This window comes from Choloepus didactylus, chromosome 20 (genome assembly GCF_015220235.1).
Source record: "Choloepus didactylus isolate mChoDid1 chromosome 20, mChoDid1.pri, whole genome shotgun sequence".
In the NCBI taxonomy this organism is placed as follows: domain Eukaryota; kingdom Metazoa; phylum Chordata; class Mammalia; order Pilosa; family Megalonychidae; genus Choloepus; species Choloepus didactylus.
Genome location: NC_051326.1, coordinates 35,750,485 through 35,775,950, shown reverse-complemented (window position 1 = coordinate 35,775,950; position 25,466 = coordinate 35,750,485). Strand labels below are relative to the sequence as shown.

Here is a 25,466-nt window from a genome sequence, read left to right as displayed (position 1 = left end):
ATTGACTCCTTGTAATAGTGTCATACATTTGTTCTAGTTTATGAAAGAACTTTTTTATATTTGTCCTGTTAACACAGTCATCGTCCATACTTTGCTTTTGAAAGGGATTACAGTTAACCAACATGTTGTTCAATCGACATGTTCTTGTTTTATTCCAGTATTAAGAGGAAAGTTTCCTTTTTTCCCTTTCTGAAACCTCATATCTAAATTTCCTTACAACATAACTACAGGAAAATATAGTCTCTTTTCAATCAATTATATTCTGTTTCTGTGGCACTCTGCTATCTAAAATTGAAAAATGAGAAAAATAGATGAATGTAAGGGAATACAGGCAGCTAGTTAATGTCCTATAATTGACTCTAACCCCAGATCTACTTGATGGTATTTCAGGCAAGCTACTACTTTCTGGCTCACATTTTCCTCTTTGGTCAAATGAATAGTCACATGAATTTATTCCTCAATGTTTTGTTTTTTTTTGTAATTTTTGCTGATTCTTAAAGATGAACCCCCAATAAAAGCTGGCATTGGTGGTAATTGCTCAGTACCTTTGCTCCTTTACACTCTCTACCTGATCATCATCTTTAGCCTATTTTTTCCCTTGCAATTTTATTGAGATATATTCACATACCAGGTAATCATCCAAAGTGTACAATCAGTTGTTCACAGTATCATCATGTAGTTGGGCATTCATCACCACAATCAGTTTTTGAACATTTTCATTACTCCAAAAAAAAGTAATAAAAATAAGAATAAAAATGAAACTAAAAAAGAGAACACCCAAAACATTCCATCCGCCCCCCCCCATTATTAATTTATTTTTTTGTCCCGATTTTTCTACTCATCTGTCCATATACTGGATTTAGGGAGTGTAAGCCACAAGTTTTTCACAATCACATGGTCACACTATATAAGCTATATAGTTATACACTCATCTTCAAGAATCAAGGCTACCAGGTTGCAATTCACCAGTTTCAGGTATTTTCTTCTAGCTATTCTAATACACTAAACTAAAAAGGGATGTGTATACAGTGCATAAGAATAACCTCCAGAATGACCTCTCGACTCCATTTGAAATCTCTCAGCCACTGAAACTTTACTTTGTTTCATTTCTTTTCCACCTTTTGGTCAAGAAAGCTTTCTCAATGCCATGATGCTGGGTCTAGACTCATCCCTGGGAGTCATGTCCCACATAGAGGGGAAGGGCAGCAAGTCCACCTGCCAAGTTAGCTTAGAGAGAGTCCACAAGTGAGCAACAAAAGAGGTTCTCGGGAGGGGGGGGTAACACTTAGGCACAATTATAAGTAGGCTTAGCCTCTCCTTTGCAGTAACAGGCTTCATAAAGGCAAGTCCCAAGATCAAGGGCTTAACCTATTAAATTGGTAGTCCCCAATGTTTGTGAGACTATAAGGAAATACCCAGGTGGGTAAATTTAATACTCCCACATTTTTTTCTCAGTCTCTCAAGGGGGCTTTTCAAATACTTTTATATCCTCTGCCCAGACCACTCTGGGATGTATCGGGGCTTCACACTAAACTGTACAAACAAACCAGATCTCACTCCCTATTCAAGATTCCATGTAATTATGCTATTTGAATAAACTGACCATACAAGTTAAATTATGTAGCGTGCTACTGAAAATGAAGATTTTTCCACCAAATAAATGTTGCTGACAGGGCGGCGCAGGAATGAGACACAGACACAAAGTTAAGAATTAAGGGAGCAGGGGACCCACTGCATCTCGTGCTAAGTGGACAATAATGCACCTTTGCTCCAGTTATTTATTTCAGAAGATCAGGGAGTATATGCTAAATGTCCTCAGGCTCGGGAGAGCCCACCAGATACCTATGTTTACATCCTGTTGCATGTCAAAAGGAACGATCTACGTTTAGGACAATGGTAAACGTTGTCATAGTCACAAGACACATATCTTTACAGGGTGGGCCCGCACTGCGTTCCATGCAGGCCTGAGGCTTAGCATTCTAAGCCACCACCCTAGATATGCCTCAGGCAACATGGAAGACTCAGTTTCCCACAAATAAACATCTCTACCTTTGGCCTCATGGAAGTTGAAGTTTTAAAACACAGTCAATATCATACTTTACCCTTTAGCCTGATTTACCTTTGTCCTAAACAGGGCTATTTCATTCATATCTCTAATTGAAGTCTGATATCTTTTTCAGTTTAACATTTGATGTATGGGGTAATGTTGACATTCATAGCTACCGAATTCATATCTCTGCTCTCAGTTCTTCCAAGTATATACTCAGTAACGGGGTTGCAGGACCATATGACAACTCCATACTTAGCTTCCTGTGGAACCACCACACTGCCGTCCATTCTGCTTCCCTACCAACAGTGATTAGGTGCATCCTTCCCTCCACATTTTCTCCAGCACTTGTATCCCTCTGTTTATTTTTATTTTTATTATTTTTTTTAGATTTTGATTTATTTTGGTTCTTTAGAATGCTGACAGTAAGCAAGCTATAGCCAGGCTTAATATGTAATATTTGTTGGAAAACAATTTTACAAAGGAAATGGATCCTAGCAAGAACCCATGCCTCATTTGTTAATACCAACTACTTTTCTCCAATTTGTTTTCTCTAGTGACTCTGCACAGGTTTCTCACATTAAAAGTTGTCTTAGGTTTTGAATTAGTTTCTATCTTCAATTTTACATTAAGGCTGCTTTGTTTTTTTGTTGTTGTTTGTTTGTTTGTTTTTTCATATATATATTTATTGAGATTGTTCACATACCGGTAATACAACTATCCAGAGATCCAATGTGTACAATCAATTGCCCATGATACCATCATACAGCTATGCATCCATCACCACCATTAATTTATTTTTTCAATTTTTAGAACATTTTCATTGCTCCGGAAAAGAAATGAAGACAAAAAAAAGGAAACGCAAATCCTCCCATACCCTTAACCACACCCCCCCCTCCATTATTAATTCATAGTTTTGGTATAGTACATTTGTTACTGTTGATGAAAGAATGTTAAGACATTACTAACTGTAGTATATAGCTTGCAATAGGTATATATATTTTTCCTATATACCCCTCTATTATTAACTTCTAGTTATAGTGTCCTACATTTGTTCTAGTTCATGAGAGAGATTTCTAATAGTGTACACTTAATTGCGGACATTGTCAACCACAAGATTCACTGTTTTATACATTCCCGTCTTTTAACCTCCAACTTTCCTTCTGGTGACATACCTGACTCTGAGCTTACCCTTCTCACCCCCTTTACACACCTTTCAGCACTGCTATTCTCACAATGTGCTACCATCACCCCTGTCCATTTCCAAATGTTTGAGTTCACCCTGGTTGGACATTCTGCTCATAATAAGCAACCACTCCCCATTCTTTAGCCTCATTCTATATCCTGGTAACTTATATTTCATGTCTATGAGTTTACATATTATAATTAGTTCATATCAGTGAGAGCCTGCAATATTTGCCTTTATGTGTCTGAATGACTTCACTCAATATAGTGCCCTCAAGATTTCTTCATCAACCTCTTTCTTTTAAGATGGCTTTGTTCACACTCTGTTCTGTCCTAAGCAAATAATTGTTGGTTCCCTGTATAGTCACATATTTATGTATTCACTACCATCACCAATATCTATATAAGGACATCTCCATTTCTTCCACAAAGCAGGAGGAAGAGCCACAGAAGTAGAGAGACAAAAGAAAAAGAAGAAAGAAAAAAAGCAAACATGACAGCTAGGAAGCAACAAAAGGAAAGACAGCATTAAACTAAAGTAGAATAAAAGAGCCAGGCAGCATCATCAATGCCAAGAGTCCTATACCCCTCCCTTATGTCCCCCCTCTTATATGCATTTAGCTTTGGTATATTGCCTTTGTTACATTAAAGCAAGCATAATACAGTGTTTCTGTTAATTATAGTCTCTAGTTTGCATTGATTGTATTTTTCCCCCAATATACCCTATTTTTAACACTTTTCAAGGTTGATATTCATTTGTTCTCCCTCATGTAAAAATATATTTGTACATTTTATCACAATTGTTGAGTACTCTAGGTTTCACTGAGTTATACAGGCCCAGTTTTTATCTTTCCTCTTTCCTTCTGGTGTCCCACATGGTCCTAACCTTCCTCTTTCAACCATACTAACAGTCATCTTTGTTCAGTGTACTTACATTGCTGTGCTACTATCACCCAAAATTCTGTTCCAACCCCTCACTCCTGTATTTTCCTTTCTGTCTGTAGTGCTCCCTTTAGTATTTCCTGTAGAGCAGGTATCTTGTTCACAGACTCTGACATTGTCTGTTTGTCAGAATATTTTAAACTCTCCCTCATATTTGAAGGACAGTTTTACTGGATATAGGATTCTTGGTTGGCGGTTTTTCTCTTTCAGTATCTTAAATATATCACCCCACTTCCTTTTTGCCTCCATGGTTTCTGTTGAGAAATCCATACATAGTCTTGTCAAGCTTCCTTTATATGTGATGGATCACTTTTCTCTTGCTGCTTTCAGGATTCTCTCTTTATCTTTGACGTTTGATAATCTGATTATTAAGTGTCTTGGCATAGGCCTATTCATGTCTATTCTGTTTGGAGTACACTGCGCTTCTTGGATCTGTAATTTTTTGTCTTTCATAAGAGATGGGATATTTTCAGTGATTATTTCCTCTATTGTTGCTTCTGCCCCTTTTCCCTTCTCTTCTCCTTCTGGACCACCCATGACATGTACATTCATGCGCTTCATGTTGTCATTCAGTTCCCTGAGACATTGTTCATATTTTTCTATTTCTCCATCTGTTCTTTTGTGTGTAGGATTTCAGGTGTCTTGTTCTTCAGTTCTTGAGTGTTTTCTTCTGCCTCTTGAAATCTGCTGTTGCATGTCTTCATTGTGTTTTTCGTCTCTTATGTTGTGCCTTTCATTTCCATAGATTCTACGAGTTGATTTTTCAAACTTGCGATTTCTACCTTATGTTTGCCCAGTGTTTTCTTTATAGCCTTCATGTCTTTTACTGTATCTTCCCTGAACTCATTGATTTGGTTTTTGAATTGATTTAGCATATTTCTTTGAAAATCTTTAATTGATTGTTTCATTAAAGTGAAACAGTATCTCAACTGTGTCTTGACTGAGGTGTAAGTTTGTTCCTTTGACTGAGCCATAACTTTGTTTTTCTTAGTGTAGGTTGTAGTTTTCTGTTGTCTAGACATCTGGTTTCCTTGGTTACCCCAATCAGGTTTTCCCAGACCAGAACGGTCTCAGGTCTCAGAAGGAGGCAATATTCAGTATCAGGTTTCCCTGAGGGTGTGTCTTAGAAGATTGACACATGCTGTAAGGCCTCAAGCCACTGTGGGTTTCCTAACCTGCCCAGCAGGTGGCACCTGTCAGCCTGTCACTTCTGACTGCTGTAAGATGTGGCCCATTTAGTTACTGTTTTGGCTGTTTTCCCCTAGACTCTGGGGTCTAGTTCCAAATGAAAGGCTGGTAGTAGAACTGGGTACCACCTCCTTCCTCTGAGGGAAGATACACCCCCTATGGAGTTATTATCTGCATTTAAATAAGTTCTTTGTCTGTCTGACTCTGCTATCTCCACCCTTGTCTGGGTCAGAGCACTGCAAACTGAAAATGGCTGAGGCTTTCTCCACTGAGCCGCTCAGGTTGAGAGAGAGAAAAAGGGACAGAAAGCCCCCCTTTTGGGGCCAGTCTACGTCCCCTGCCCCCCCCCCCCCCCCCCCCCAGTTTCACCCTCAGCCAGAGATAGCACCTGGTCCTCTGGGCTCCCTTTCTTGGGACAGAGAAATCTTCTGTCTCTTTAAGGTCAGTCATCACTGAAAGCCTCTGTCTGCTTGTTGGGGATTTGTAGCTTGTATTGAGCAGTCCACATTTTGTTAATTAAAACCCCAGTTGAAGCTGGACTGAGGTATATTCACTTGTTCAGAGAGTGCTGCTTTCTACTACAGTGAGATTTTGCAGTTTGGGCTGCTGTCAGGAGAGGGAGCTCCCAGCTTGGGTCCGCAGTTTTTACTTACAGATTTTATGCCACGATCTCAGGCATTCCTCCCAATCCAGGTCAGTGTACGATGTGTGGACAGTCACAGTTGTCCCCTAGCAGTTATTCCAGATTATTTACTTGTTGTTCCTGGTTATTGTTTGTTCCAGGGGGACTAAGTAACTTCCACTCCTCTCTTCTTTCACTCAGTCATCTTCTTCCTGCCTCACTTTATTGACTTTTTAAAGAAACTTTTTATTCTGAAATAATTACAGACCTACAGGAAGTTGCAAAACTAGTAACAAAAGTCCTGAGTACCCTTTCCCCAGTTCCCCTCAGTTGTGACATTTTATGTAGCTGTAACATAATAGAACCAGAAAATTGATACTGGTATATTACTGTCAACTAGACTACAGACCTTATTCAGTTTTCAGCATTATTCTTTTAAGTTTTGTTCATTTTTGTGTGTGTGTATGTACTTCTGTGCAATTTTATCACAGATATAGATTCATATAGCCACTGTCACAATCAAAATACAGAATTGTTCCATCACAACAAGAAAACGCTCTTCGGCTACCTCTTTGTATTTCATACCTATTGTTCACCTCTCCACTCATCATCACCCCACTGTCATCCCTGTCCCCTGGAAACCATTCATTTGTTCTCCATTGCTATAGTTTTGTCATTTCAAGAATGTCTTATAAATGGAATCATGGTATGTAACCTTTTCAGATCAACTTTTTTCACTAAGCCTAATGCCCTTGAAGCCCATCATGATTGTCGCATAAATCAATAGCTTATTTCTTTTTATTGCAGAGTAGTCTGTCTTCCATTGTATAGATATTCTAGAATTTGTTCAACCATTCACTTGTTGAAGGACATTTGGGTTGTTTCCAGTTTTTTGCTATTAATGAATAAAGCCGTTAGGAACATTCATGAGCAGGTGTTTGTGTGAAAACATGTTTTCATTTCTTTTTTTTCAAGGATTCTATAAATTTCCGCAGGATAGCCTTTCCTGATCCATAGTACACAGTTTCAGAAAAATATTCCTAATCATTTGATTAGAGTTCAATAATAAATGATGGGACTTCCCAAAACTTTTATTTAAATAAGACCACATCACTATAAGAGAATACATAAGGATAGATTACTTAGAGTTTAATGTAATGTTTTTCATCTTTTTTTTTTTTTAGATTCCTCAGACAACAAGGAGAAGAAATCTTTTAGCCTTGAAAAAAAGTCCAAAATTTCCAAAAACCGTGTTCATTACATGAAATTCACAAAAGGTAAGATTAAACATTTGTTTATTGTGAATTATATGTTTATACAGAGTTTCTTAAAACATTTTTAGCTGTTCACTAGTAGTGACTTCTCGTTGTATACACAAAGTGGGGGAAATAAGGACAGCCTGACTGGATTGATCCAAAGCAGTGCTGAATCCTCAAAATTTATTGTGAACCACCTGGGAATCTTATTAAAATGCAGATTCAGGTTCAGTAGATTTGAGGTGGGACCCAAGATTAGGTTTTAGACAAGTCCTATGGCAAAGCTGAAAATAAAAGTCTACTTGCTATTTTGAGAATAAAAGAGACTTTATATAGCTAGGTTCAAAAATAGAAAAAAAATTGCCCGTCATTTTTGTGTGTACATTTAGCTGTTTTCAGAGCTTAATCTTTGTGTGCCAAGTTAGAGAATTGAGGTCTCTCGAATGATAAATATCACTCCTAAGTTGACCCTTGTCAACAATTTCTTCATTTCATGGAGTGGTAATGTAGACATTCTACGGTTATTACCAGTATCATTAGAAAACATGTTTGAGGACTGGGTGCTAAGTCCAGTCTTCCTGCCTCACTACCTCTCCTTCCATTCTGGAGTCGTTTGCGAGTGCAGTTGTCCTATTTAACCACAAGGTGGCAGTCTTGTATTGGTAAGAAAGAAAAAATTTGTACCTAATCAACTTCCATATTTTCCCATAGAACAGTATTATGAATCAAGGGCTCATTCCAGTTATAGAAACCTATTTATTACATAATATATTTAAAATGTGATGTAATTATGCTTTGATACCTAATTACCATTTTTTGGTTTCTCTGTGGGAGATTGGATGTACATTTCTACCTTAATATTACCGGGAAAAGAATATCTCTTTGCTTTAGTCTTGCCAGCACAATTGGGGATTCCTTGACCTTTAGACCCTGCCTGACATTTGGGAATCTGTGCAAGGAGAGTCTGGCATGTCCCCCTTCCCTCTCCCAGCAGGTGTGTTTTGTATGGCTCTTCCATGGCATCCCCTCCTTTCTCTCAAGCTAGAACCTTCTGTTTGCCATCCTACATGACTTCTAACCAGGGCTTCTCTTCCCCACCAGTCTGCTACAAAATAGAAAATAGTTCTTGTTGGTCCCTCAGTCTTTTCTTAGAGAGAGTAAATGGTTATTTTATACCCATCCCCTCAAATATCCCTCCTTTTTTGTTAGACCCTATAGAAATAAAAAGAGATACAGCAGAAGGGTACTGTTGCAGAGTAAGTTAAGAAATTGAAAGTGATCTGCAGACAGAGAACCTAAGATGGCGGCTAGGTGAGATGGCAAAAAAACACCTCTGTGAAAAATACTAAATAAAACCAGAAAGTGACCGAGAACACCAGTTCCAGAGTAGCACCAGCCAGACAAGGTCTGCTAAATCTACAGGGACCGTGCATTTGGTGAAACCAGGAGTCTGCATTCTGAAACAAGTGAGTGAGTCAGCTGAAAGTCCCTCGGCCACGCTGCTGTGGGGAAATGGTGGGTTGGTATTTGGAGACGGACTAGTTCTTTTAAAAAAAAAAAAAAAAAAAAAAAAAAAGCCGGGGAGCAGCTGCAGATACGACAGGGAGAGCCACACAGTGAAGCACGGTGGTAGCAGGCTGGGCTAACGTCTTGGTGCGTGGCATGGAGGATACCCCTTCCCACACCCACTGCTGATTGTCTCAGGCCCAGGGGAGCAAAGGGGAGCCAAAGGGAGAAAGGACCGCATGACTTGCAGCCATCTCCCCGGCGGGCCGGGGACACTCCTGCCTGGAGCTGGACCTGCAGCCCAGAGCTGCACCGGGAAGCCCAGTGTGACAGGGAGTCTTTCCCGCAGCACCACGCACATGCCATAGTGTCGGCCATGGACAGTGGCCTTTAATACACCCACAGCTGATTGTCCCAGATCTGGGAGGGCGGAGCTGTGCGGAAAGGGGGAAGTTAATGCGTCCCATGCAACCATCTTTGAAGTGGGCTGGGAACCCCTCTGCATGGCCCAGCGTCCCAGGGCTTCCCTGGAGGCCGGTGCACACTTGTAACGTGGCACGGCCCTCCCTCCCTCAGCAGAGTTCCTGGAAGAGCACAGCAGGGAACGGGGAACCACTCGGAAATCCCAGGGAACCTACGCAATACCAAGGACTTTTGGGTCAGCGGCAGAGAGCAGCCTTAAATCTCCAGGAACACCGGGGAGGTTTGATTATTAAAGCTGCCCTTCCTCCCTAACCGCTCAGACACACACCTCATTCAGGGTAGACAGCACCAACAACACACCCAAATTAAGTGCACCAATTGGACCCCACAAGAGTCAGATCCCCACACACCACAAAGACAAAGTTGGGGAGAACTGACCTGTGGGGAATAGGTGACTCAGGGACACCATCTGCTGGTTAGTTAGAGAAAGTATACGGCACCAAACTGTAGTTCTGACAAATTAGAAATCAAGTAAAGCAAATGCCAAGAGGCCAAAAACAACAGAAAATTGTAAAGCATATGATAAAACCAGATGACATGGAGAACCCAAACCCAAACACCCAAATCAAAAGATTAGAAGACACACAGTACTTGGCGCAATTAATCAAAGAACTACAGACAGGCAGCGAGAGCATGGCACAGGATATAAGGACATGAAGAAGAGCATGACGCAGGATATAAAAGACATAAAGAACACCCTAGAAGAGCATAAAGAAGAAATTGCGAGAGTAAATAAAAAAAAAAGAAGGTCTTACGGAAATTAAAGAAACTGCAGGCAAAATTAAAAAGACTCTGTATACTCATAATACAATATTAGAGGAAGTTGAACAACAACTCAGCCTCCTTGAGGACCACAGAACAGAAAATGAAAGAACAAAAGAAAGGATGGGGAAAAAAATTGAAAAAATCGAAATGGATCGCAGGGATACGACAGATAAAATAAAACGTCCAAATTTAAGACTCATTGGTGTCCCAGAAAGGGAAGAGAAGGGTAAAGGTCTAGAAAGAGTATTCAAAGAAATTGTTTGGGAAAACTTCCCAAACCTTATACACAACATAAATACACAAAGCATAAATGCCCAGCAAACTCCAAATAGAATAAATCCAAATAAACCCACTCCGAGACATATTCTGATCAGACTGTCAAATACTGAAAAGAAGGAGCAAGTTCTGAAAGCAGCAAGAGAAAAGCAGTTCACCACATACAAAGGAAACAACATAAGACTAAGTAGTGACTACTCAGCGGCCACCATGGAGGCGAGAAGGCAGTGGCATGACATATTTAAAATTCTGAGAGAGAAAAATTTCCAACTGAGAATACTTTATCCAGCAAAACTCTCCTTCAAATTTGAGGGAGAGCTTGAATTTTTCACAGACAAACAAATGCTGAGAGATTTTGCTAATAAAAGACCTGCCCTACTTCAGATACTAAAGGAGCCCTACCGACAGAGAAGCAAAGAAAGGAGAGAGAGATATAGAAAATTTTAACATACATATATAAAATATTACATCCCAGGTCACCGGGACACACATTCCTCTGTGGTGATCACGGATCTTTCTCCAGAATGGACCGTATGCTTGGACGTAAAAACAAGCCTCAATAAATTAAAAAAAGGAAAAAATGAATTTGTTCAAAGCACATTCTCTGACCACAGTGAAATACGAATAGAAGTCAATAACCATCAGAGACCTGGAGAATTCACAAACACCTGGAGGATAAAAATGAGAGGGAGATGAAAACATTCCTGGATAATCAAAAGCTGAGGGACTTCATCACCAGTAATCAGTCCTACAAGAAATGCTAAAGGGAGTTGAACAGGCTGAAAGGAAGGGGCACTAAACAATTGACTGAAACTACATGAAGAAATAAAGATTTCCAGTAAAGATCACATGGTAAATACAGATACCAATACTACTGTATTTTTTATTTATAACTGCACGATTTACTTCCTACAGGATCTAAAATACATAAACTGTAATGATAAATCAGTGGTTTTGGACTCAGTTTAAAATATGTAATTTTTGACAAGAACTACATAAAGGTGGGGGAATGGAGGAGTATAGGAACATAGTTTATGTGTAATATGGAAGTTAAGTTGGTATCAAAGAAAAACAAGATTGTTATAGATGTAAGATGTTAAATTTAAGCCCCACGGTAAACACAAAGTGTCAGAGAATATGACCATAGAGATGAAAAGTACAGTAGGATTTCTGAGAAGTGGGGGAAGGGGCAATGGGGAGTTAAGAAATGAGAGTAGGGTTTCTGTTTGGGGTGAAGGGAAACTTCTAGAAATGGATGGTGGGAAGGTGATAGCATTGTAACATTCTAAATGTGATTAATCCCAATAATGGAATGCTAGGGAGGGGGTGGAATGGGAAGATTTAAGTTATATATATGTTTCCACAATTGAAAAAAAAAAAAAAAAAAAAGACAGTCTAAATAGATGACAATTAAATGCCAAGGATGGTCCTGGATGGGATCTGAGGATGGAGGAGAGGAGGCTCAAAGGACACAGATGGGACACAAGAAAAAAAAAAGGAAATATAGAATGTAAGCTTTGTATCAATGTTGAATTTCTTGAACTTCTTAGCTGCGCTTAATGAGATTGCATAAAAGAATGTTCTTGTCCATGGGAAAGGTATGTGTGAATTATATTGTTTGTTCAAAGATATGCGCAGCTTGCCCTCATATGTTCAGAGGACAGAGCAATAGATGATGGATGATAGATAGGGAGGGAGAGAGGGAGGGACAGAGGGAAAGGAAGAAATGGTGGTGTGACAGGATGTTAAAGGTGGTGGATCGGGGTATCGGGGGAGGGGGGTCGGGGTATCATGGAGTTCTATGTATGAGGTTTGTACTGTTTTTGCAACTGTTCCTGTAAGACTGCATTTATTTCAAAATAAAATTTATTAAATTGAAAAAAAATCATGTGCAAATTGAAGCTGGGCCAGTTGGTAACAACCATCCTGAAAAAAAAGAAGTGATCTGTAATTTTTGGGTGGTACAGCAGCCTTTTAAGCTTTAGCTTTTGCAAACAGAATCCTCTAATTTTCCTTTAGTATCTGACTTCATGCATAATTTCATCTGAAGCATTTGCTGAAGCTGGGATAAACCTCTTTAATCTACTTTAATCTGTTAGATGCCTGGGGTATCTGCTTTCTATTTCTAGTTAAGCCACTCCCATGCTGGGTACCCTGTCAAACTGCTTGGTGCTGTGCCTTCATTTTCTGTCTTTTAAAATTAGTTTTGCTTATTTGTTACCCTTGTTTGGGGTTGGTATCGGTATGCAGGGAAGAAGTTGTTCAAGATATATTGTCATACTCCCAGGGATGAGCCTGGCCCAGGCAATGTAGGATTGAGAAAGCCTTCTTGACCAAAAGGGGGAAAGAAATGAAGCAAAATAAAGTTTCAGTGGCTAAGAGATTTCAAGTAGTCAAGAAGTCATTCTGGAGGTTACTCTTATGTGAGTTTCAGTCAGGTATTGCAGATTGCCACAGTATGCCAAGCCCCAACCAATAGTATTCCTGAGAACCCTGAAGAATACCCTGTGCTCTAAGACTCTTTAAATGTTTTACTTAGTAAGTTTATTTTTTCAGAAACTTAAGGACTCTAGATTGTTCCTATGCCAGATAAGTCCTGAACCCAGAGGTACCAGTCTCTCCTAGAACATCAACCAGTTTCATTCTTCTACCCCATAAGGTCAACACCCCTTTCCATCATGAAGACGCTAAAATGGTCATTGCCCAGATATCCCTGAAGATTGAGAGAATGATCAAATGACACGGAGTAGGTGTAACTAAGAAATCAGGATTTAACAAATGATTATGACTACTGATTCATTATATGGCTATTTCTTTTTAGTTTCTAGTGTATCAGAATAGCCAGAAGGAAATACCTGAAATTGTTGAACTATAATCCAGTATCCTTGATCTTTGACAATGGTTGTACACTGTATAGCTTTTATCATATGACTGTGTAATTGTAAAAACTGTGTGACTGACAGTCCCTTTATCCAGTGTATGGGTAGATGAGTAATAAAGACATGCACACACACGAAAATAATAAGTCAGGAATAAGGGGGAAAAATGCCCCTATGTAAACTATGGACAATAGTTATAGTATTACTTTAATAATCTTTCATCAAATTCTAACAAATGTAACTACTGTTAAAAAGAATAGTAGAATTGCAAAAAAAAAAAAAAAGTGTTACCAATTGTAACAAATTTCCCACACCAGTGCAAGCGTTGGTGGTGGGGTAGTGTATAGGAATCCTGTACTTTATACATGATTATTCTGCAGCCCACAACTTCACTAATAAAAAATTAAAAAAAAAAAAAAGATAATTGTCACAAAGGTAGAAGAGGAGAATAGAGGAAATAGATTGGGAATAAATAAAGAAGATGAGAGAAGGAGGCAAAAATCCAGGCAGTGAAGAAAATAATTATTTACCATCCATCTTATCAACCACAGTGGAAACTTATTTTAAAGTTTTTGTTGTTGTTGTTAAGTTGTAGGAGTTCTTTATATATTCTGGATACTAAAAGAATGTTTTTTATTTTAATTTAATAAATTTTATTTTGAAATAAATTCAATCTTACAGGAACAGTTGCAAAAACAGTACAAACCTCATATATAGAACTCCATGATACCCCGACCCCCCTCCCCCGATACCCCGATCCACCACCTTTAACATCCTGTCACACCACCATTTCTTCCTTTGCCTCTGTCCCTCCCTCCCTCCCTCCCTATCTATCATCCATCATCTATTGCTCTGTCCTCTGAACATATGAGGGCAAGCTGCGCATATCTTTGAACAAACAGTATAATTCACACATACCTTTCCCATGGACAAGAACATTCTTTTACGCAATCTCATTAAGCGCAGCTAAGAAGTTCAAGAAATTCAACATTGATATAAAGCTTACATTCTGTATTTCCTTTTTTTTTTTTTTTTCCTTGTGTCCCATCTGTGTCCTTTGAGCCTCCTCTCCTCCATCCTCAGATCCCATCCAGGACCATCCTTGGCATTTAATTGTCATCTATTTAGACTGTCTTTTTTTTTTTTTTTTCAATTGTGGAAACATATATATAACCTAAATCTTCCCATTCCACCCCCTCCCTAGCATTCCATTATTGGGATTAATCACATTTAGAATGTTGCAATGCTATCACCTTCCCACCATCCATTTCTAGAAGTTTCCCTTCACCCCAAACAGAAACCCTACTCTCATTTCTTAACTCCCCATTGCCCCTTCCCCCACTTCTCAGAAATCCTACTGTACTTTTCATCTCTATGGTCATATTCTCTGACACTTTGTGTTTACTGTGGGGCTTAAATTTAACATCTTACATCTATAACAATCTTGTTTTTCTTTGATACCAACTTAACTTCCATATTACACATAAACTATGTTCCTATACTCCTCCATTCCCCCACCTTTATGTAGTTCTTGTCAAAAATTACATATTTTAAACTGAGTCCAAAACCACTGATTTATCATTACAGTTTATGTATTTTAGATCCTGTAGGAAGTAAATCGTGCAGTTATAAATAAAAAATACAGTAGTATTGATATTTGTATTTACCATGTGATCTTTACTGGAAATCTTTATTTCTTCATGTAGTTTCAGTCAGTTGTTTAGTGTTCCTTCCTTTCAGCCTGCTCAACTCCCTTTAGCATTTCTTATAGGACTGATTACTGGTGATGAAGTCCCTCAGCTTTTGATTATCTGGGAATGTTTTCATCTCCCTCTCATTTTTATCCTCCAGGTGTTTGTGAATTCTTCAAGTCTCCGATGGTTATTGACTTCTATTTGTATTCCATTGTGGTCAGAGAATGTGCTTTGAACAAATTCATTTTTTCTTTTTTTTTAAATTGAGGCTTGTTTTTATGTCCCAGCATACGGCCCATTCTGGAGAAAGATCCGTGATCACTAGAGAAGAATGTGTGTCCCAGTGACCAGGGATGTAATATTCTATATATGTCTGTTAAAATTCTCTATATCTCTCTCTCCTTTCTTTGTTTCTCTGTCGGTAGGGCTCCTTTAGTATCTGAAGTAGGGCAGGTCTTTTATTAGCAAAATCTCTCAGCATTTGTTTGTCTGTGAAAAATTTAAGCTCTCCCTCAAATTTGAAGGAGAGTTTTCCTGGATAAAGTATTCTCAGTTGGAAATTTTTCTCTCTCAGAATTTTAAATATGTCATGCCACTGCCTTCTCGCCTCCATGGTGGCCGCTGAGTAGTCACTACTTAGTCTTATGTTGTTTCCGTTGTATGTGGTGAATTGCTTTTCTCTTGCTGCTTTCAGAACTTGTTCCTTCTTTTCAGTATTTGACAGTCTGATCAGAATATGTCTCGGAGTGGGTTTATTTGGATTTATTCTATTTGGAGTTTGCTGGGCATTTATGCTTTGTGTATTTATATTGTGTATAAGGTTTGGGAAGTTTTCCTCAACAATTTCTTTGTTTTTTTTTTTTTTTTTTTATCTTCATTTTATTGAGATATATTCACATACCACGCAGTCATACAAAACAAATCGTACTTTCAATTGTTTATAGTACCATTACATAGTTGTACATTCATCACCTAAATCAATCCCTGACACCTTCATTAGCACCCACAGAAAAATAACAAGAATAATAATTAGAGTGAAAAAGAGCAATTGAAGTAAAAAAGAACACTGGGTACCTTTGTCTGTTCCCAACAATTTCTTTGAATATTCTTTCTAGACCTTTAGCTTTCTCTTTCCCTTCTGGGACATCAATGAGTATTAAATTTGAACGTTTTATTTATCTGTCATATCCCTGAGATCCATTTCGATTTTTTCAGTTTTTTTCTCCATTCTTTTTTTTGTTCTTTCATTTTCTGTTCTGTGGTCCTCAAGGAGGCTGAGTTGTTGTTCAACTTCCTCTAATATTGTATTATGAGTATACAGAGTGTTTTTAATTTGGCCTGCAGTTTCTTTAATTTCCATAAGATCTTTTTTTTAATTTACTTTTGCAATTTCTTCTTTATGCTCTTCTAGGGTCTTCTTTATGTCTTTCATATCCTGTGCCATGCTCTTCTTCATGTCCTTTATATACTGTGCCATGCTCTCGTTGCCTGTCTGTAGTTCTTTGATTTATTGCGCGAAGTACTGTGTATCTTCTCATCTTTTGATTTGGGTGTTTAGGTTTGGGTTCTCCATGTCATCTGGTTTTATTATAAGCTTTAAGATTTTCTGTTGTTTTTGGCCTCTTGGCATTTGCTTTACCTGATCTTTAAGTTGTCAGAATTGCAGCTTGGTGGTGTACACTCTCTCCAACCAGCCAGCAGATGGCGTCCATGAGTCACCTATTCTCCTCAAGTCAGCTCTCCCCAACCCTGTCTTCGTGGTGTGTGGGGATCTGACTCCCGTGGGGTCCACTCTGTGCACTTAATTTGAGTGTGCTGTCAGTGCCGTCCACCCTGAATGAGGGGCATGCGTCTGAGCTGTTAGGGAGGAAGGGCAGCTTTAATAATCAAACCTCCCAGGTGTTCCTGGAGATTTAAGGCTGTTCTCTGCCGCTGACCCCGAAGTCCTTGGTATTGGCGTAGGTTCCCTGGGATTTCCGAGTGGTTCCCCCTTCCCTGCTGTGCTCTTCCAGGACTTCTGCTGAGGGAGGGAGGGCCGTGCCACGTCAAAGGTGTGCACCAGCCTTCAGGGTAGCCCTGGGATGCCGGGCTGTACAGGGGCATTCCCAGCCTGCTTCAAAGATGGTTGAATGGGACACGTTAACTTCCCCCTTCCGCACAGCTCTGCCCTCCCACCTCCGGGACAATCAGCCATGGGTGTATTCAAGGCCACTGTCAGGGCCGATGTTGTGGTGTGTGAGCAATGCTGCGGGAAAGACTCTCTGTCACACTGGGTTTCTTGGCTCAGCTCTGTGCTGTGGATTCGGCCCTGGGCAGGAGTGCCCCTGCCTGTCAGGGAGATGGCTGCAAGTTGTGCGTTTTTTTCTCCTTTTTAGCCTATAATTCTTGACTGGTGTGAGGAGGTATAGCTGTGTTCCCCCAGGCTCTGGGGTCTGGTTCTTTAAAAGGAATCTTCGAGAGCAGAGTTTTAGCATTGTATTTGAATGAGACACTTTAGGTTTCTGTTAAGGTAGACTCTCTTATATTAGATCCCAGGAAACCTGGGCTCTAGTCATCACTCATTAACAGCTATGTGGCTTCAGACAAATCACATCACCATTTTGAGTTTCCTCTTTTTAAAATGAGGAAAAAAATTTCAGGCATGATTTAGTTCTAAAATAGGTTCTGTTTTATGATTTCCTGGAAATGACCCATTTTATGAAACTATTGATTTTTCAGCATTGTGGATAATAAGGATTTTAGCTCTTTTAAAGTCCCTTTTTGTTGAAGATCAAGTTCTGACTTGTAGCTGACCATGTGTACTTTTGGAGAAAGCGTTAGAGCAAAGTAGTGTAACTGACAAGGAATTGTGATCATTTCCATAATCTGTAACATTCTGCTAAGAATAACCAAAACCATGACAAACAACAGCATATTGTTGTCTACTTTTGACTGGATTCTGGTAGTGAATGTTAGAGGGCCATTAAGTTTCCTCTTCTGATTCTTTTAACATTTAAATTTAAAGTAATGCCATTGTGGGATTTTTAAAATTCAAACTACCTTATTATTAGTTATTAGGGTCTCACTTATTTGACCCCTATTCTAATTCTTTCAGGTTTTCTGGTTTTCTAACATTATTTTAGTGAAGTTGCCATTGTCTTCTGCCCCAGTCAATTTATTATCAGTCCCATGTGTTTTCATTAAAAAAAGAATCAAATATAATATTGTTTTATTTATCCTTTTTGATTGAGGAATGCAAATGAATTTTCTAGGCAATTTAAACTCTTTCATAAACCTGAAATTTTTTTATTTTAACAGATTTTTCTAAAACTTACATTTCTTTGTCCCTGCTCCTTTATTCTGAGTAGATAAACTGTACTTTTGCATAGGTTTGGTTTTTTGCATGTGTGAACCTTAGTTGTAATACAGTGCTATAATATGATTTTCTCTTTAGAACTTGTTGGGTTATATATGGCTTTTTGCCCTTAAATGATTCTTAAGTTCTTATGTCTATGTTTTCTAGTTTCAGTTGCTTCTTGGTGAACCTCTTGGTGTTGTGTTGTCTCACTACAGCAGTAACGTTCCTCCCTTCTGATTTGCTACCCTGCTAGACTGGAAAACCTGACAATTGTGATTATTAGAAAACAGCTAAGATAATCATAAGTAAAGGGTTCTTCTATGAAAGTATCTGCTTATCCTCCTATGAACTTTCTTAACATCAATTTGGCCACTGGAAGCCTTTTTTCCTGGTTCGCAAAAATGTTATAATCAATTGAAGACAGAGTGATGAATCAAATCTTCATAGATAACATATATTTCCTATTTTGTTCAGTTTTTTTTGGTCATTCTCTCTAAGATGTAAATTTGTCAACAGTATTTGCTGTGATTTGACCATAATCCATAACTGAGACCAGTAATTTTTCATTTTTAATATATATATTTTATTTTAAAGTGGCCATAGCCATAATTTTATAATGCTTATAAGTATCCAACCAGGATCATTAACTATAATCAGCATTTCAAAATTGCTTCCATTTTCACATTTTAATCTACCTTTTAAGGCCCTTTCCATTGGTCTCTGACTCTTTATTTCCTCTCTGTGTTCTTGTTTTCCAGATCAAATCCAGTGCAAGGCCCATAACAATCCTGATTTCTGCATTTACCTAAGTGAACTTTGCTAAAGGATAATGATTTCTGAAACAAGAACCTGTCACCAAAACTTTAGAAACTTTTGCACCTTCACTGGTACAGCTTACTATCTCTACCAGCTTGGCAGTTTTCCCTTTGATTTTTAGATTTGCTTTTAATCTCTGTGTTCATATTTTGTCATCTTGTTTGAAAATCATGGCCTCATTTATACGCTCTCTTCCTTAACCCCTCCAGCATTCCTTTTAGTTGCTGTAAAAGAAATCTTATTTTGTGTTTCTTTTAGGGTGGTATCTCTTCCATTCCAGGAGATAGGTTAGGGATAGATGGCCAATATATATTTTGAACTAAGTACAACTCCTTTTTCTGAAATAGAAACTGACAGACACCCTGACATGCTTTGCAGTATGGGTTATGTGGATGGCAACACTGAGAATAGATCCCTCGACCTCCTGGGTGTTTGTCCACTTCTCCCAACCATGACCAATTTCATTCCCCACTTTTCTGGTTCATTTTTTGTGTTCTTATCTGTAATATGCTTCATTTTATTCTTAAATGGGTTTCCTTTTGGGTATGTATGGTTTGCACTTAATAGTAAATTAGGACCAGTGAAGGCATAGTTTCTAACTCACACAAAAAAAGGAGAGAGCAATATATAAAGCCACAAGGGAGCATTCCCTTCCTGATTGAAACAGGTCATACTGACTGAACCATTTAATCTGGCACTGGTACCTATGAAACTGGTTTTGGCACCTGGTTTTGAATTAAATTGGAGGGTGTTTTTTTTTTTGAACTTCATGGAGTCACTGAGCAATATCATATTTGAATGCCCCAGTGGTAGTCAGTGAACTAGAACCTTCTGGGTCATGGTATTACTTTGCCAAGTCAGTTTGCTACAGGAAACCAAGAAGATAAGTGAGTCAGTGACAGGTGGAACTCATGCTACCAACTCAAAACAAAAAATTCTGAGTCTAACCTAGTGCCTCACTCCCCAGAGCTCTAAGACTTTACATGTGGTAGTTACATTTAAAAATGCATCTCACCCTGAAGTTGACTAATAGGAATTGATATGCTTGACTGCTCACTGAGTGTTACTTAGTAGAAGTGGAAATTCCAAAGAAGCAAATTTTAAATTAGTTGGTTGGTTTGTGGAATCGAAATTAAGGTTAAAGAGTTTAGTTGTTGTTTTTCATAAAGAACCATAGATCCTTAGGACGTTATTTTTACCAGGAACAATTTAATTTCCTGCTCTCATTATATATTCTTTTATTTAAAGTGATATAGCTATAACAGTAAAGGACATTTTAAAAATAAAAATATGAAATACCTTCATTCTCATACACTAATTTTTATTTGCATTTATTATTTTTAAATTTTCATTCAATTAATAATTATTGAGTTTTTGTGTGTTAGATACAGTATGTTCTTGTTCAAAATCCTGTGTGTGGGATTTTGAAGTTATGCATCTGGCAGCATTTTTTATTCTGTATTTTATAATCTTAAGTAAGTAGCCCACATCTCTGAAATGAATCAGATCTGTTTTATAAATGGAGAACCCAGAAACCCATAAAATCACACCTTGAAGGTATATAAGCAGTAGAACTAACTTTAGAATTCAGTTTTCCTGTCAGTCTACATGCTCTAGGTTGTTTCTACAAATAAGAAGAGAATGTTGAGGTTTCTAATTCTAAAGTCTTTACATGATTTTTCAATTTAATTAATTTTATTTATTAATTAAAATTGTAATCTGTGAAAGGGGGCAGAAAGTCAGCAGTTCACAAGATTGTTCATTTCTTTTCCAAAATCATTTTTATTTCAGGAGTTTCATAATTTATATTTGTGCTCCTTAATTTGAAAAGAATAGTGTTACTAAAAGGCATTATATTGTTTTTCTAGGGAAGGATCTATCATCTCGGAGCAAAGTGGACCTTGATTGCATTTTTGGGAAAAGGCAGAGTAAGAAGACTACTGAGGTATTAAGCCACATTCAGATGATGTGTTCTGTCTTAACACAGTTTGATTTTCAACTGTACATAGGGTGATTTATATCTATCACTAATAGTACTTTTCAGATAAAGTTAACCCCCCCAGAAACCTTTTAGAGGCTTCATACAAAGGCCAAATGCGATTCTCTTTTGATAGTTGGTAGGTAGTGTTTTATGAGGAATCTTACAAAGGATGTGTCTTATATGGATTGAACTCAGGGAAGAATGCTTATTGCTGATATATTCAGAGGAGAAAATATTTATCCCATCAGCATGAGGAGAGGGAATTTGTTTGCAGCCATTGTGTTTGTTTTGCTCAGGCTTGGTGACTCCATTTGGAATGTGGGATGGGAAGGAAGAATATCGTGCGTACTCTGGTGCTAGTCTCTTCCACTTAAAAAGCATGTGGGGACAGCACTGGATCAACATCAAGAATCTGGAACAGATTTAGATGTAATATTGCCTCCATTTTACAATATTATTTGTTTTAAAATTAGAAGATAAGAGTAGGGTGACTAAACTACACCCTAAGTGGGATGAATCCATAATTGATAATTTTAATTATTAATACTTCCAAAAATATAAAATTGGGCTGTGTAATATGACAGAGAATTTTTGTTCCACTTGAAAGTGTAAGAGATCATCCTGGATACATACAGTTTGGATATCAAAATATTAGAATTTTTGAAGTTTGGATTTCTAGAGATAATGGGATAAAAAATATTCAAAATTGGTGTTTCAGAAAATCAGGAATATATGGCCACTATAACTATTAATTAACTAAATCTGGTGTGCCATACTTGTGTTCCTTTATTGGTTCCTAGCCAAGACCCTTGGTGACTATAGAACAAAAAAGAAGACTCACTTAATTTATTTCTGGCATTTTTCCAGAGTATGCCAAAGACTGACAAATGTTTTTCCAGGTTGGTAAATATTTGTTGCTTAATATTAAATATTTTCAAACACCAGAATTACCAGTTACTAGAAATTTTAATTGGAGATTTCTTTTGCATATTGGGACTAAATGTTTAGGTCTTTTACCCCTTTTTTACCCTTACAACCTTTAGTATAGGGAGGGTTGAGTAAGTTAGCTAAGTAAATGCTTGCTTACAGATGAAGGTGTCACTGTAAATGAAACTTGGATTTCAGTGGCTCACATAGGAGCCGTGCCTTGTCATGCTGAGTCATGTTAAAGGGAGCCGGATCATTAGTTAGGAGGTTCTGATATCAGGCAGTACCAGGTACTTCATTCACAAGAGGGTGTTAGAAAGATCCCTAGTCATCACACAACCCGATTTCAGTCACACGTCTACCACTCAGTGCTTTGCTAAGTGGTTCACTTCCTTGTTCACCAAGGACTTTGCTACATGGTTCACTTTCTTGTTCACCAAGGACTTTGCATTTGGGTTATCCTCTCTAACCCGTCTCCCTTGATTATCCTCAGTAATTTCAGTATCCTCAAGAATAACCCAGCCCCACAATCCCTACCTTCTTGTACTCTGTCTCCTCTAATCTGCATTAACAACCCACACTCGTAGTCACACATTGTACCTTTGAATCAGTCTCACATTCCCACCCTGAATCCCTTTTGTCTGTTCCACCTTTCTCAGTCTTTTTCTCACTGCATTGGCTTTTCCAAATCTTTGCATTCTGTTATTCCTTGATCCTCCCTTTTTTTCCTCTTACAACCCTTACTACCCCCAATCCCAACCTTCTCCAGCACCCTCTTTGAAATTTTATAGTCAAACAGGTCAGGGAAGGAAATATTATTTATGGGCTTTTGGTAGAACTTTAAAAGAATGAATGTGGTAAGGTCAGGAAAGCTTTTATTTGCAGATTAAAGGTTTCTAATCCTCTGGCAGACATTAGTGTGAGGATTTATTGGTGTTAAGCATTTGCAAGTTTTTTAACACTGCTGTGTTTCTTGACTTTTTGGTGGTAAAGTCATTCGTAATCATGTTAAAGTGAGCAAATCCTTTTTATTTGAGGAGTTTCAGAAACAATTCCCTAGTGCTAGCCCAGGGAAAATCTATTTTGGTGTAATTGGTGTAGAGATGATCAACCTTGATATATACTGGGTTTCATGCAAGATTTGTATCCCTTCATGCCATAATCTCTCTTGCTATTTTAATGTTTTTGTCTGATGTCACATTTAAAATCCTAATTGTTGGTGAGGCTGTTTTATATTAGGTTGCTGCTCTTGGTCTATAGCAGTGGTTCTCAGTAATAGTTGTACATTAAAATCAGTGATGAAGAAGCTTTTAAAAAATGCTAACATCAGGGTCCGCCCTAAACTGATCAAATCCAAATCTTGGGATAGGATGCAGTATTTTAAAAAAGATGAAAATTCAATTAAAAAAAAAAAAAAAAGCCTGTCCAGATGATTCATGTGATTCTAATGTGTGGTAAGGAGTAAGGGTTGAGAATAATTGCTAGAAGCCCTGATAGGATAACTATAGTGGTAGAACTTCTGGCTTTAGTGTCATGAATATTGCCTAAAACAGTGCTTTTCCAATTTTATTGTGCAAATGAATCATTAATATAAATCATCATTTATATTAATAAACTGCAGATTCTGGTTCATGAGGTTTAGGGTGGGACTCAAGATTCTGCATTTCAGATAAGGTCCCAGGTGATGCTGCTGCTTCTGGTGCTGGTCCAGGCACCACACGTTGAATAGCAAGGGCCTGTGCAATATTTTACATTAGATGTATACCTACATGTATATATGACATAGAATTTATTTAAATCAAATCACAGTTAAGACACCAAATAAAAAATCTTTCTGTAAAATCACATCTAGATTTATCTTTTACATATGAGGATTTTCATATATTAAGTTTGCTTTCATTGAGATACACCTGTGCCTTCACTGAGGAAACTGTTGCTAAGAAACTTTACTGTGCTAGTTACAACGGCTTTTATAGCCAAGGGCAAGAGGCCTTTGATCAGATTTGTTTGCAAATACAACCTCTTTTGGTTCCAGTTCTCAGTTGGAAGGGATATTGCTTTGTTTTTACTCCCTTGACTCCCATAGCAACATTGGCCTGAACTTATATTTTGCATTGCCAAGGCCAGGGTGCTCCTGGAGGTCAAATACCTTAAGAATCTCAGAAGCCATGATAGTATTGAATGTTAGAACTGTAGTTCCTCCCTGGGTGCTCTGGGTGAGATGCTGGTGTTGATCTTATCTTCTGCCCTCAATTTAAAGAACCTTGGGTATTGACCACATTTCTGGCTTGGGCAACATCAGATCTTTCACATTAAGCCAAACCTACTAATTTCTATAACCCATGGCTTTTATAATATTAGAAATTACAACTTCATGGAGCATCTGTGTGCCGGACACTAACTAAGCACTTAGGATATCTCCTTTAATCCTCAGAACAATCCTGTGAGATAGACATTATCGTCTCCTTTTTAGCAGTGAGGAAACTTAGGCTCAGGTAGATTTACTACAGACATTCAAAGTGGCAGAAGTGAGATTTAAATTCTGGCGCATTCAACTCCAAAGTCAATGTTCTTTCCCTTATGCTATAGTGGAGTTGGTGAACATGCAAAATTTGTATGTGCACACACTTGCATGTATGGCTAGGAATGTTTCTAGAGTCCAGAGTTTTCATCCAATTTTGAAGGGTCCTTGATCCAGAAAAGAAGCTTTAAAATCCAGGACTGTGCATTAGCAATCTCACTGCCATCAAAAAAACAAAACAAAGCAAAAAAAAAAAAACAAAAAAAAACACTTAAAATGAAAATTTTCTTTGAGTAGTAGAGATAAGCTTTGTCTTTTGTAGTTGAGCAATCTGTGCCAAGCCAAGAATCTAATTTCTTGATTATTTTGAATATGATATATAGAATTAAAAAGAAAATCACACCAAGACCAAACAACAGCAGCAATTCAAGCTAAACTCAAGATGCCTTGGTACATGTTTATGAAATTTAAATCACTCCTGTTCTCTTTCTGACCCTTCTACATCTGATGAAGAAATGTATCCACTATTTTAAATGTGGTCTTTCCCACTCCTCCCACACACTAGGCAGTGAACTACCAAAGAGAGAGGACTTGCATTGTACTCATCTTCTTGTCCTTGATTCAATGCTTGGCACATAGTAAGGATTCATTAAATTGAAATCTCGTTGTACTTCTCTTTTTCAAAATGGACTTGTGACTCATCTTAAAAATCATGGTTTGTATAACTTCAGGGATTTGATATTTGAAATATTTCTTCCTTTTGAAATATTCTGATTAGTAAATAAGTACCACTTCTGAGAGAGTAGGAATTATTCTCTAATCTCTCCTGGAAGCCAAGCACAATCTTGGCTAGATTTTTGATAAGGTATCATTGACTAATGTTTTATGCCATTTTATATTTTTAAAAATCAGTCTAATTGTGTGTGAATAAAACTTTTTTAAAAAATCAATCTAATTTACCAGAAGTTGGCTTTTAGACATTGCATTTCACTCTAGAATAGATTTTTAAAGGTTTGGCTGTTTTTCAGTTCTATGGAAGTG

At 37.9% G+C, this 25,466-nt stretch overlaps 1 protein-coding gene across 1 annotated transcript in view; it reads left to right on the top strand.

Annotated features, from left to right (window-relative positions):
• The window catches only part of PINX1 (PIN2 (TERF1) interacting telomerase inhibitor 1), a 120,130-nt gene that overhangs the window by 30,602 nt on the left and 64,062 nt on the right, over positions 1-25,466 (top strand). Inside the window, exons 5-6 of the mRNA XM_037812971.1 lie at positions 7,169-7,261; positions 20,865-20,941. Of these exons, the coding sequence (XP_037668899.1) occupies positions 7,169-7,261; positions 20,865-20,941 (170 nt within the window). The remainder of the gene's footprint in view (positions 1-7,168; positions 7,262-20,864; positions 20,942-25,466) is intronic.